This window comes from Taeniopygia guttata, chromosome 4, assembly GCF_048771995.1.
Source record: "Taeniopygia guttata chromosome 4, bTaeGut7.mat, whole genome shotgun sequence".
In the NCBI taxonomy this organism is placed as follows: Eukaryota; Metazoa; Chordata; class Aves; order Passeriformes; family Estrildidae; genus Taeniopygia; species Taeniopygia guttata.
The window spans coordinates 32,453,755-32,468,304 of record NC_133028.1 but is presented as its reverse complement, the minus strand read 5'-3'; the positions used below and the strand labels follow the sequence as shown (position 1 = coordinate 32,468,304).

At 39.3% G+C, this 14,550-nt stretch overlaps 1 protein-coding gene across 51 annotated transcripts in view; it reads left to right on the top strand.

The window, feature by feature from the left end:
• The window catches only part of TENM3 (teneurin transmembrane protein 3), a 1,292,556-nt gene that overhangs the window by 1,253,424 nt on the left and 24,582 nt on the right, over positions 1-14,550 (top strand). For all 51 annotated transcript variants that reach the window (XM_072927763.1, XM_072927759.1, XM_072927755.1 and 48 more), the window contains 3 exon segments: positions 1,505-1,737; positions 2,351-2,505; positions 3,359-4,233. In XM_072927763.1, coding sequence (XP_072783864.1) covers positions 1,505-1,737; positions 2,351-2,505; positions 3,359-4,233 — 1,263 coding nt within the window.

Here is a 14,550-nt window from a genome sequence, read left to right as displayed (position 1 = left end):
TCATATTAAATGATTGCTGGATAAATTAAGGCTTTGAAAATACCTTCCAACTATTTAGCACATTGGCAATAATAGATTTGTAACAGACAGAAATTTAAAGTAAACCTACATTTGATTGTACAACACTCAGTGCAATAGCAGAGCTTTTAAAGAGATGCTAATCACTGTGTATTTGATTTCATTAGTCTGTTTCACTTGGTTCACTTCGTTCTGAACCAGCATGTTAAAAGTCTTAAAACCAAATAAAATCCTATTTATACAACACTTTTTTTTCCTGTGTTTTTGTAATTGGATGGCTATAAAAATCTGTCCCTGCTAAAAGACTTAATTGTTCACAAGTTGTTCCTGTTGGTCTCTGTTGCATTTTCCAAGTGGCAGTACATAAAAATGTGTTACATTAGTACAGTTACATATTTACAAAACGTGAAGTGTAGCATTCTGTGAACAGATGTTTGGCTACCACCAGACTGGTAGATCTGTTTAAGCAGCGCTTTTGCAAACATCAGAAGTGACTGTTCTGACACTGCTTCAGTCCATGAGGGGAGCATCTGAAATTACCTCATGTATTTACATGACCTTATTTCAGCTCTTCATGCCATAAATTAGGTCAGGAATCCCAACTGCAGTGGGTTAAGTTTCTACATCATAATATATCAACACAAAAGGTAATCTCCAGGGCTGGTTTTTTCACCAGCAGGGAAGAAAAGACAGTAATTCTCAATTATGTGGCACCAGTGGAGAGGCAAAATGTACAGTTCTGGGAAAATGGTTAGCAATATATATTTTCACTGTAATGAAGACTGTGCTGGCATAGTTAGCAGTTTTCTGCCAATGTGTACAGTTATTTGAAATATGACTCTGACTTAAGAATAATGGAAAAGCTCTGCTTGGTCTCTGGTGGAAGAGATGACATTTCCTAATGTGTTAAATCATGCATATCACGCATTTGAAAGCAGTAGATTAAACAAATACTTATGAATGATGTCTTATCTCTTGCCTGTGAACTCATCATTCAAACTCGGTCTTATCTGTTTATGAATTACATAAACCATGAACCCCAGCAGCCTTGTATAAATTATAATAAAACAGGATAATACCAACAAAGTGTAAGAGAGGTCTGGGATCCTGCTGCAAAATTTGGGACTAGATCAAGGTTCCCAGAACTCTCAAAAGGTTTTAAACTCCAATATTTTTATTTGGCCTATAGAGAGATATTTGCAGTCTCTAATGAGAGAGCCTGAACTGGCGTGAGAGCATCGAAGACAATGGGGACCTTCTTCTCTAGAGGATTAATCTAAATGGGGCTGCCTGTGACACAGATGAGAAATGTGGACCAAAACAATTTCGGGGCCATGACCTGTGCTGCCAATGCATGGAGCATCACCATTGACTTTAACTCTGTCTGTGTTACTGCACACTGCGTAGGAACTAAACTGTTTCCTCCTTGATCCAATGTTAGGTGCAGCTAACTACAGCATATGCAATGTGTTATTCCATTTTGCAGCAACAACCCAGCTCACAGATACTACCTCGCAACTGACCCCGTGACGGGAGATTTGTATGTTTCTGACACGAACACACGCAGGATTTACCGGCCCAAGTCACTCACTGGTGCGAAAGACCTGACCAAAAATGTTGAGGTAATAGGAGGAACAGGGGAGCAGTGCCTGCCATTCGATGAGGCAAGATGTGGTGATGGAGGCAAGGCGGTGGAGGCAACCCTCATGAGCCCTAAAGGTAAAAAGAGTTCTCCCTCTGTGACATTCAGAATAATACAGAAGTTCAGAGCTGGGGGCATGATCATGTTTAATTACTGAATTCAATAGTTGGCTCAAAAATTGGGGATTTGAGTGATTTTTTACAAGTAGAAAGTCTATAAAGGAAGAAAGCTACAGGAGACTGGTTTTTTTGAAATCAATTAAGGTTGATTTTTTAGGAAGTATTTGGCTTGAGTGGTTATTGAGCATTTTTAAACACTCAATAAGAGCATTTAGATTATGTGTTTGGCAGGCAGCAGTGAATATCTAAAATGAGCATTGCTTTTGGTTCCATTTATCCCATGTTTAAAGTTAACTTAAAAGCTAGTCCCTTCCCAACACACAAAAACAAATGAACAGCAAATGCAATCAACATTAGTAGCTTTCATGCTGAATGTTGGTTTGTCATGCAAAATACATTAACAAGCTGTATTATTACCTATGGCCTGAGATCAGATTTTCTGCCTACAATTTCCACTAGATACATAATAATAATAGATACATGCTACCTATTCCCCTAATTGTGGATAATATATTCACTGGTAGACAAAAAAAATAATATTTGCTTCTAATTTTTATTTGCTTCACTGAAGGAATAGCAATAGACAAGAATGGATTAATCTACTTTGTTGATGGGACCATGATCAGAAAAGTGGATCAGAATGGAATAATATCGACTTTGCTTGGCTCCAATGACCTTACCTCAGCACGACCTCTAACCTGTGATACCAGCATGCACATCAGCCAGGTACTTTTCAGTTGCTGCTAATTTGGAAAGCTGAGCTGGGGATAGAAACTGAAATGTAGCTTTCGTGGCCCGTAAAATAAAACTGGGTGGAGTGTGATGGATATTTAACAGCAGGTTTGGGGGAGAAAGCAACCTGTTCCATGGGCATGAATTGCACTGTATTCTCTTAGCTATAAACGCTGCTGTATTCAATTTTTCTGCCCATAAAGTTCAGTTTGGTTTAGAACAGCAGAACTATCAGCTGGAAACATTAAGCCTGGTAGTAAATACTGGGAGAATGGCATATCTGTTAGGATTATCTTGGCATGTTGATGTTTTCTGAATTGCTGACATTCTTAGCCGACTAGAGTGAATGAAAGGATTTACACAAAACCCCTGTATTTTCCTATTTGTCTTAAAAAACTTGTGTGAGTAGGAAGGGACACATCAGTAGTGGTATGTTCCAAAAAGGGAGTACGGTGTTTCACAATCTGGAAGGTAATACGTTATTTTTGCTGCTACAAGAATAAAAGATGAATACTGTTGACAAGTATTTAGACAATGATATCTGCCTCTATAGTTATTTATGCATTTGTGATACAGAAAAGTATTGAATTTATTGGAGGGGAAACTCAGCCTGTATTATAGTTTCAATGCAACTGGCTTTCTTTTCAATAGAATGGATGCCTGAATATTGTTCCCCTTGCCTCCCTGAAAAGCTTTAGTTCGCTGCATGTATTCATGCAAGTTCTTCAGCCATGATTGCTTACTGCAGATAGAAAATATCCTTACAGCAGTGTCTGAAACTGAAGGTTAATTAATTAATTTAATCTGCACTGGTTGACTGTTGAACAAAACACTTCTATTTGTTTAGGTTCGTCTGGAATGGCCTACAGATTTAGCTATCAACCCAATGGATAACTCCATTTATGTTTTGGATAACAACGTGGTTCTGCAGATCACTGAAAACCGTCAGGTTCGCATTGCTGCGGGGAGGCCAATGCACTGCCAGGTGCCTGGGGTGGAGTACACGGTGGGCAAACACGCTGTCCAGACCACGCTGGAGTCTGCCACCGCCATCGCCGTGTCCTACAGCGGGGTGCTTTACATTACAGAAACTGATGAAAAAAAGATAAATAGGATAAGACAGGTCACAACTGATGGAGAGATCTCTTTAGTTGCTGGAATACCCTCAGAGTGTGATTGCAAAAATGATGTTAACTGTGACTGTTACCAGAATGGAGATGGCTATGCTAAAGATGCCAAACTTAATGCCCCTTCCTCCTTAGCTGTGTCTCCAGATGGCACCCTGTATATTGCTGACCTGGGAAACATTAGGATACGGGCTGTGTCAAAGAACAAACCCTTAATGAATTCAATGAACTTCTATGAAGTTGCTTCTCCAACTGACCAGGAGCTGTATATCTTTGATGTCAATGGTACTCACCAGTACACTGTGAGTTTAGTCACCGGAGACTACCTGTACAATTTCAGCTACAGTAATGACAATGATATTACAGCGGTGACGGACAGCAATGGGAATACTCTTCGGATCAGGCGGGATCCCAACCGAATGCCAGTAAGAGTGGTCTCTCCTGATAACCAAGTCATCTGGCTGACCATAGGCACCAATGGATGTTTGAAAAGCATGACTGCACAAGGGCAGGAGTTGGTCTTATTTACCTACCATGGCAACAGTGGACTTCTGGCAACTAAAAGCGATGAGACTGGATGGACCACTTTTTTTGAGTAAGTACATAAAATAAAGATAGATGCCTTATAGATTTATTGAGTTCTACAGGACCATTTGAAATATTTCTGGGTAAAGTAACGAGGTAAAGTTGACCCTTGATAACAAATATTTCTGGGTAAAGTTGAACCCTTGATAACAAAAAGCACAGAAAGATACTTTTAATTTCCCATGCTGTCTTCCTCTGTCTTACTTGTCTGACTTCTTCTGAACATTATTTCTGAATAACTTTGAATTCATTATTTTGAATTTCAGTTTTATATATTGAAATAACAGTGAGACAACATTTCACTCTTGTCAAGAAATTTGTAACTCAGACAACCATGGGTTTGTAGATTTGCATCAAAAACTAGATTTTCATCCTACTTGCGCATTAGATTGACATTCTTCTGCTGCAAATACTGACAAGAAATTTGTCTTCGCTGCTCTTTTTTTTTTTTTTTTTTTAAAGCAAACACATTTCTGCATGGTCTTCCGCCCAAAAATAACATCTGGGTGGGTAGTTAAAGGTTGTGTTTCACTGAGTGGCAAGTAGGCAGGAAGGATTTCCTGGACAGCACAGCAGGCTTTCACATAGGTGGACCCAATTGGAGGAAGCTGAGAAAAGAAATATGGGCCATGGGGGAACTGTCATTCCTGTATGAATAAACTGAAAACACAGAAACCACCAACACCATGTCATGTACAGGTGCAAGCACAACAGCAAGAGGTATTACTGGAACAGTAGGACTTGTAATTTTACCAGCCTCAGAAAAGATCTTTTCAGTGAATTGCTTTAGCCTGTGTTACACTCATTAAGTCATCAATGCCTGTTCATAACAGACAGATTAGCAAAGCGTTTTACAGAATCCTCAATAATATTGACTAAGGAAGATCATGACAATTTATAGATAAACTAGTAGAACCAGAGAATTCACATACAGGCTTTATTGGCAACTTCATCTCCAAATGATCTGAACTGCCAACTGATATGCTAAGACAAAACATAACAAAAATGCAGCTTAGACCAGAAACCATTATTTCAAAAAAGGTCAATGAAGAATTAACACAGATTTTTTTCAGTTGTCTCTGCCAGCTGGAAAAATATGTGTATTTTTAACTCACATGAAAGACATGAGAGGTTGGGTAAGAAGGTATGTATGAAGGAGTGGAAGATACAGTGTTAGTGTGATAAGTAAAACTGTTGAGGCCTCTAGTTGAACTATTCAGGATTACAAAGGGCATCATGAAAATTCAGTGAGTTCCTCTTCTTTTTATTTCCTCCTCTTCTTTACTTGTATCTTTATGATGAAATGCAGTAGCAACTGCTGCCAAGGTCAGAGCTTAAAAAAAAAGCTTTCAATTCAACACACATGATAAAGAAAATAAAGTGCTAGTGTCAGGCAGTGGCAGCAAAGCCAAACATCTGTGTTCTGAGATAACTTCATATTTCTGTCAGTGTACATTTGGCTGAGGCAGTGTGCAGGAGGACTCTGAGCACCTGTATCTACTCTCCAGCCTTTACAGATGCCCATCAGAGACACAAGAGCAGCAGGTGCTGCTTCACTGCATATTGTGTCCTGAAGTGGAGACAGGGCTAGAAATGCTGATCCCTGACAAAGACAGCAGGTGGGATGCTACTGCTGCCAGTTTTAAGGTATTCTTGCAATAATCTGTAAATTGGCAGCGCTTTGGTAGCGGGCACCCTCCCAAAGCATTAGCACACATCTGTAATATTTAATTGTGCTTTGGTGCATCCGCTGTGTATCCTTTTAGGTCCTGCCAAGAGGACACAGAAGCACAGCAAGAGTACACAGAGGAATGAGAAAGTGTTTGATTGGGAGGGCAAGTGTTCTCCTTCTCTTGAGTTAGCCCTGTCCTGAATGCTGACAGACCAAAGCACAGCTTTAGGGGTGCTGGCAATAGCATCCATTTCCACAGAGTAAAGTCAGTGTTGAGCTGTGACAGACACAGCCACTTGTTTCCAATAGGCAAGCTGGGCAAGACAGTCAGTTTGGGGGACAATGAAGTCCTGTACAGAAATTAAGGCATCTGCTGGGTACAGCAGGCACTTTAAATCATGCTGGCATTCATACTGGCTAATTGAGAACCTAGAGTTTTAAACAGAGCAGTAATTTCTCACCATGTTGGCTGTAGTTTCTGTGTAGCCTACTGTGGTGTCCTGCAGTAGCTGGTGGTTCCTGAATGTATCTTAATGGCATGTATCTTAATGCCATCTGCATGATGGCAAAAAAATTGGATATTATATTCACTATTCTGTGTGAGATAGGCCTGTAGTTTTCATCAAAGGGAGAGTCTAGGGTACTGTGTGTCATGAAGTACACGGCTATTTCCTGAGTCTGGAAATAGCTGTCTTTCACACCTGATCTGCTTTCATGCAGACTTTCTGGTCTGAGTTAGGTTATGTCCAGCTGACTTATGGAGAGCCCAAAGGGCAGGCTATTCCCCTCAGTAACTATTAGTATTATTTCCAAGCTGCTGCTTATGCACTTCCTAAACAATTACCTCCAACCAATGTCTTGTTAGAATTCCCAAGCTGAAGTAATTAGAGAAAAAGCTAGGCAATTTCACTCTCCCCAAATTCGCAAGTGTATGAGACTTGCAGAAGCAAAGATATTTATCTCCTCCCTGTAGCCATGGTGAAGCAGTAATCTGTTTAATTGCAACAAGGAAGATACAGATCAGACATTTGGAGGAACTTCACAGTGAAGATTTTGGAGCCCTGGAGCAGACAACAGTGATAGCGACCCCTTGCCCTTCATAGACTGTCTTTAAAAACAGATCAGACATCTTTCAGGACCAATGCAGGAAGAACAGATCCTGCCCTGGGGTAGAGGTTGGACTGCATGACCTCTCAAGGTCCCTTCCAGTAATGTTTTCTGTGATGCTCTGTAAAAGTTAAAACCAAAAATAAAAAATTGTACTGATTATGTGAAGCCACAGGGAATAAGGGGCAGGAGGAAGGCACTGTGTTATTTTTCTTGCCAAAACAGCATTCTTAAAAACATCCATCAGTCATCATAGCTGCTTGCTTCTTTTGAACATAAAATTCCCATGCACCAAATCCATGTATCTTTCCCTTTTGAAGGAAAAAAATAATTTGAACACAACTCTTTTGCCATTGTTTTATTATAAGATCAAATATTATTGTGACATTTTGGTGATCATGATTTGTAACATTAAATCTGACAACGCCAGACTTCGAGAGGTTTTTGCTACCTATTGCCAAAAGAGGTGGAGACTGTGAATTATCACAGATTCTGAGTTTGTGTGGGGGTGACATGATGTACAAGAGTGTATCTCTCTCAGCTTCTGCATATTCATGTTTGTGGGTATTATGGGCTAAAACATAACCAGGTGAAATGTTTTCTCTTGAAAAAAAATGAAGCCTTGCTAAAATAGAAAAGTATCCCTCAAATATCAATTGAGGAATAAGAAATTCTGAAAAGAAATAACTCTGGCTTCATAGCATAATATTTCAACCTCATTGCTGAATGCATTTTCTTTTAATATCATACTTTATTTATGTATTTCATTTACTGTATTACTCAAAATCTCAAAATATTTTGAGAAAAGGATAGAATTTATATTCTGTGGTGAATCCAGACTTTCTTCCCACTCACAGTTAAAAATGTTAAACTGTTTGAATGTTCAATGGACCAGAAATGCCTTTTGTCAACTAGTTTTGGGTATAGCTGGGTTTTTTCACCTTTTGATTGTCACACATCTGTTTAAGTGGCTAAAGGAAAAATACTGTCCCTTTAGTAATAAAAAGTTCATCCTTAGGAGCAACTCAGGAATAGCTTTGTTAACTATTCTGTGCAAGTCTGGTTGTATAAGTGGAGCATGAATCCAAATAACTTATTTCAACTTATTTTAACTCAGTGGTTTGAAAGCAGGTTTATGAAAATTAGTCAATCTTTCTTTTTTCCTTTTCAGAACTTTTCAGTACAAAGGGGAAATATTTGCAAAAATATTGCATACCAAAAATTTGCAGTCACTGCTCTAGCACATACTAAAGCATTTGGTCTTGTTTCTTTTCATATCTTACTTCCACAGTTTAAATCATACTAATATCAGGTCCAGAAGAAATTTACTTTTTTATTTATTTTAGCCTGGACACTAATTAATCTATAGTTTATTTTATTTAGTCTCTTCTTTCCCTGAAGAAGGGAAGGACTGACACACAAGAAATATTTTTTTAGATTCTTTTTTGTTTTTACAGTGAAATTGTAAGTACTAGCTAGAATTACTTAGGATATAATCTGTTTTCTTTGTTTACAGACTTGGGGGATTTTTAATATCTTTATGGCAAAATGGATTTGTAAATTTCTATTTTGCTAAGGGTTATAGTTTACTGATCAAAACTGACACATTATATTTCAGGAATGAGTACTTTTTTTAAAGCACTGTTGGTCAAATTCATAGTAACTATTATCTGTTTTCAGAGGTCCAAAAACTTGCTGAATAAAAATTATGTTAACAGAGCATTTACAGAATCGACTGAAAATGCATGCATACTAAAAAACCAGTGGAGCCATATGAAGCTAAAAGTTGCTCAGATTAGGTTTTATAATGAAATTATAGTATTAAACAAGGTATAAAAGTAATCAGCCTAATCAAATTCTCTTACAAAATTCTGAGATATCTGAGCTGGAAATTATTAACTATAACTGCATATATGTATGCATAATATGAACATTCAAACAGATAAATCTTAAAAGTTAAAATAATTATCTGCATATTATCGTTTTGGAAGTGACACTTCCAAGCTAGCCTATATGGCATTATTTCTATGCAGCAGTTTCCATTCTGACTTAAACAGATAGCTAAGCCAGGTGCACAAAAAGAGCATTTTCACTTGACCTAGGTTTTGAAATACCAGAAGCAAATGCCTAAAAAGCCTTACAGGTGCCCCTGTGCAGCCACCCAGCCCCCAGCCTGCAAGGTCTCCATCAAAGCCCTGGCATTCCAGCAGTTGGCAGGCAGGCAGCCGTGCCAGCCTGTGGCTGCTTTGTGCTGCTTGGGTTGCTGGAGGAACTGGCAGCGGCTGCTCTGCCAGGGAGAATCCTCCAGGCCCAGCAGCCTGGGCTGCCCGGGCAGGGCTGCAGTGGGTGCGCGCTCGGCACCGCACCCGTCTCTCACAGACACTGGGCCCTTCCCTTCAGCTGCGCTGGAACAAGTCCTGCTCAGCCCAGACTTGGGCGTCTGTCCCTCTGCAGTCACAGCCCAGGGGCTTCTGCAGCCTCCTCAAGCTCTTCTGGAAGGTTCAGGCTGCTTGTGCTCTCCTTAGACATGAAGTAAGCCCAGCAGCCACTGTTCCTTATCTCTTTTCAGCTTTCTCTCTTTTTTTTCGTCTTCTTTTAGAAGCGCTATCAGCAGGCAGAGATCTGTTCCAGACTAAAATGGCTCCTCCTCTCTGGAAAACCACTGCCTTTCTTCCATTAGTCCATTTTATTCTCCAGACCTCCTACTTCGTTTCCTTACTTTCTTACCTTGTGTCTTGCTCCTTTCCACATCTCCCATTATTTCCCTAAGGGGTGTTTAGCTTTCCTGCTTTTTCCTTTCCCAGCAGTGAATTTCTTTGCAGTCTCCTCTTGTATCTCTTGTCAGTCCATCCAATGTTTCCCCTGACACTTCATGCCCTGAGCTTATTTGTCTTCTCCTTCCCCTCCTCTCCCTCCCACTCAATCCATGTCTTCAAGGCAGTGCAATAGGAAGCAAAGAGAATGACATTAGCAAGCATAGTCTTATAAGTTTACTTTGCTCCCACAGTTAACTTAACGAGCTTTACAGCTATTCTGGAAAGGTGGTGAAATCATGCAGAATGCAAAATCCTTACAGTAATTTATGGGCTCTAAAGAATTGCAAGCAAAAATCTATTTTCACTATGTGCTGCAGAGTTTGCATATTATGCTTTTATTAGCAACGCATTCAGTGCTGTGGTTTCCCTAAAACTCTGTGATACAGAGTCAGATATTGCCTCTGGCTTGGACTTGTTTAGTTTCCCCAGGTACCAGGCACATCATCTGTAACTGCCAACAGTTGGCAACAGAGAATAGAGTGTGTTCTGCAGTTTTTCTTTTGCTTCGTCTTAATATATTGCTTGTGGAGTCTGACTTGGAAATACTGAAATTTGGCTATGGAAAGGTCTATGGAACTTATGCTGAAATGCAAGTATTTAATTTGATCAGATTAAAACCCTACTAGTGTCAGTTCACTTGGACTTTTACTGTACATTAAGAGGTTCAAAATCCAGTTTTCATAATTACTATTTCTGTACCATTTCAGGTCACATTTGTGGGGGGTTATTTGCCTGTAATATTTGTATTTCTGTTTGTGTTCATTTTTCTATCCCATTTATACTTCAGTACTAGGAGTATCTAAAAATACCTAGGGTTCTTGTTACTTTCAGTTTTGGGGCTTTCATTCTAATTTGATTCTGCTTCCTTAGAAATACCAGAACTTTGTACAATGTTGTAATCTGGAATTTTTTATCACTACTAAACAACACTATCTTGATATCATAGTGCTTTTTAGGTATTTTTGTCCTTTTACTATCAACAAGCTTCGGTACCTTCTGCTTTTACTGCTGCTGCTTCTTGCTTCATCAGTGTAAAATGTAGTGGCTATAAAATAATTAACCATGTTCATTCAAACACTTCTGTTTAGCCAAGTACCATGTTCTTGCATTGACTTTTGTGGAATCACATGAGCCCTTGATTGCAAACTGTGACATACAAGTGCAATGTCTTCAATCTTCTCATACTATATATACTCAAGCAACAAAAAACATATTCTCTTCATTCTTAATTGTTTCCAAACTGTCTTTCTGGGAATAGTTTTGAGATAGCCAGTCCATAAGTGCCTCTGTATCCACATTGCCTGGCACAATGCAGCATTCAATACAGATATTTCTCTCTTACAGCATATTTGCTTCTCCTGCTGTCAGTATGACACAAATTCAAGATCTAGTAGCCATAACCCTCTCTCACATCTTCATGTAGACCCTTGGGGGCAAGGCTGGCCAGAAGGCAATTAAAACTCTTACTCTCTATTTAAACAAGCTAAGTATGCTCCCTACCCAAAGAGAACTTGTAGGGAAAAATATCAAGATGACATACTTAATTTGGGGGTTTTTTTTAACTTTACACTGAACACATCAACACTACACAAGTATGTAAGTGTTTCATGCAACATGCAGTTTCTGAGAGGAACTTGATGATGGCTGTGCTTGCTGACAGGACTTACCATGTTTCTTCTTAAGATAAATCATTCAATATTTTTTTTTAAATTTCTATCTTCAACTTTAAGGAATAGAGGTTATGTCTCACAGTTTTCAAAATCAGAACTGTAACTCAGCGTTACAGTAGCTGTCATAATACAACATTATATTATTTAGTCTTATAAGACTTGTGCGAACATTGGACATCCTGCTTAATAAAAAACAGCCATGTTAAAAAATAATGCATTAATATATAGATTATAATATATGCATTAGATACTAATGTGAAATTTTTTTAGAGAACTGCAGTGTGTCCCCATATTGTCCTGATAGCATTAATATGTCTCATCTAATAGACATTTGCCCATTTCTTCATTCTTGAATGTTACTGTTTCTTCTCCTTAGAACTAGGCTACATAATAAAAGCAGACCTGAGAAGCCATTGAATAGATAATAATATCATTATCAGAATGCTGAAGACATGTAGCAATGTTATTACTTGTTACATGTATGAAAAAGGAAGAATTGCTTTGATTTATGTCAAGAAAGTCAGCATATGAGGTTTCTGTTTTCAGAAAACACTTGGAAGTAAGGATAGTTCCACAAAATAAACAGTTTTGTTTGTATTAATGAAATAAATGTCCTGCACTGTCAATCCAGTCAGCTATGCCAGGCTCCTGAAAGTATCTGAAACTTCTGGTTTATGAAGGACTTCACAATACCATTTGTTTAGTTATTGACATGTTAATAATCTTGTTCCATGGTTTTCTTTGTCAAACAGAAGTAATGGAGGCTAGAGTCAAGCCAGCTCACCCTCCTTCACACCCACTTCTCAGGGAACCTGATGTGGTAAGGGTGGAAGAACTGCTCAGGACTGCATGTGGGAAGGCTAATCTCTGTTTTCAGTCATGCTGTATTCAAACGTTTGCTTTTCAAACATAATGTTATTTAAGAAGTTGATTTGTCCACTTTTTGTGACCCTGTAAAAACAGCTTTGTGGAGTTTTCACCTTTCAAAATAAAAATTAAATTAAATCCCCACCCTACCACCAAATAAGAATTAAGGGCAGGAAAAGCAACATTACAGATTATTCTGCAAACAAAATGTCTGGCCAAACAGACCAGCCTAACATCCTTTTTTCACTAAAGGCCTGTACACTCAGCTCTGACAATGTAAGCAGACCTTGCAGCAAGGAACAATATGTCACACAAAGTATATATACACCAACATTTCTCTTAGTTGAAAGGCCATACTCTGGTATGTATCTCCACAAGGCACACAGTTTATTTGTGCAGTAATAGATGAGCTAAAAAGGTGGGGGAAGTGACACACAGACAAGGCAGCAGCCCCGAGGAGCCCTGAGGTTAGGGAAGCTGCCCACTGGCACACCCTAGCAAATCCAGAAGCCATCATCTGTGCATCCCACAGAGCTCAGGAGCAGTGCATTCCTGTTATAGAGAGGTTGAAAAGTGAGGGATGAGTGTTGAGGTCTTGTAGATAACAGCCTAGCTACTGTATTTAGTCTCATCTTCATAAGATGAGCCCCCTTGAATTGGCTGCACTCAGTTCAAAAGAGTGAGCTGCTGAGGCACACCCCCAGCCCTGGGAAGCTGCTTTTTTCCTAACAATGCCTCTCATGTAAGGCACACTGCCTACATCCCTAACAATGCCTCTCATGTAAGGCACACTGCCTACATCCCTAACAACGCCTCTCATGTAAGCACGTTGCCTACACCCCACTGCTCCCAGTGCACCCCTTCCCCAGGCACATACCCTGAGGTTGTTCTTCCTGCTCTTCAGAAAGCAGTGGCTTCATTAACACTGCTCATTTGTGCAATTTCATGTGCATGTAGGGTGCACGTCAGATATGAGTACAACTGAGAGACTCCTTGGTTTTGTGGCTCCTTATGAGAATATACATGGCAGGTGTTTGCTGCAGCAGTCAGCACAGCATGGAGGACTGCAGTACCATACAGCAGTGAGTGAGAAGTTTGGCAGTACTCTGGCAAAAAGTAAAGCATCCCCAGCATGGTAAATTCATGTATTGGTTCTTCTCCACAAAGCACCACTCCCTCAAAATACCTGGCTCCAAATACCTGGAAGTCATTTTGGATTGGGCTGTGAAAGTGGTCAGTCTTACACAGCACAAGCACTGAACTCAAGCTTGTTTGTCTGGTTGTGCAGTGAAGTGGAAAATGAGCATCAAAACCTTCTCCGTATGGAAGCGAATGAGCTATCATGGGAAAAGGTGTTGATTCATTCCTTTGAGCTCCCTTTCCAGCAGACACATTTCCTGCAGTGATTCTCGTTTAGAGTGTGCCTGTTGTTTTGCAGATGAGTTATGGCTGTCAAGAAAGGCCTATTTAAGTGAATTGTTCACATCTGGTGTGCTGAATGTCAGTTTACAAAAAAAGACTGAAAACTGTCCTTTTAACATTATGACAAAATAGACACACCAAATAAAAAGCCTCAAGAGCTGCAGTTGTAACAGGAGAAGGTGAAAAGAGAAATTGCCGATCACTTTCCGGCTGAGGAAATCTCTTCATTAAACCTGGACTAAAAATTTGTCCTGACCACATTGCTAAGATAAAAGACTTGAATTATTTAACCAGCTTTCAAACAGTTTTATAAGACTTCCCCAGATGAAAACAAGGTAAAGACCCTTTCCCATGGAAAAGCCATCAGATAAAGGAACAGGAAAAGCTTGAGTTGTCTGACAGTTGGTTGGACAGGACAGAGAAATGTAGCTGATACTAATACTTCTAATGATCTTCTAACTTCTGTGGTTTTGTGAGTTTGCATTTTCTGCCCAAATTCCATTAAAAAACAAGTAGGCATATAAATTTCTGTCCAGAATTGGGATTCTGACTGTAATTTAATTTAGCTCTTTCCTAGATTCACTCCTGGACTTATTTTCTGTAATTTCTGTTTATCCACTTTTTTGTCAGAGATAGGCATAACAGAAGGGAAAAGGAAAATAAAAAGGGACAGGTGAAAGGGAAAAGGAGAGGGAGAGAGGAATGGAATAAAAGAGGAAATAAAGGGAACATAATTTTTTTTTTCATATATTTAGAATTCTGTAAGATTGGAA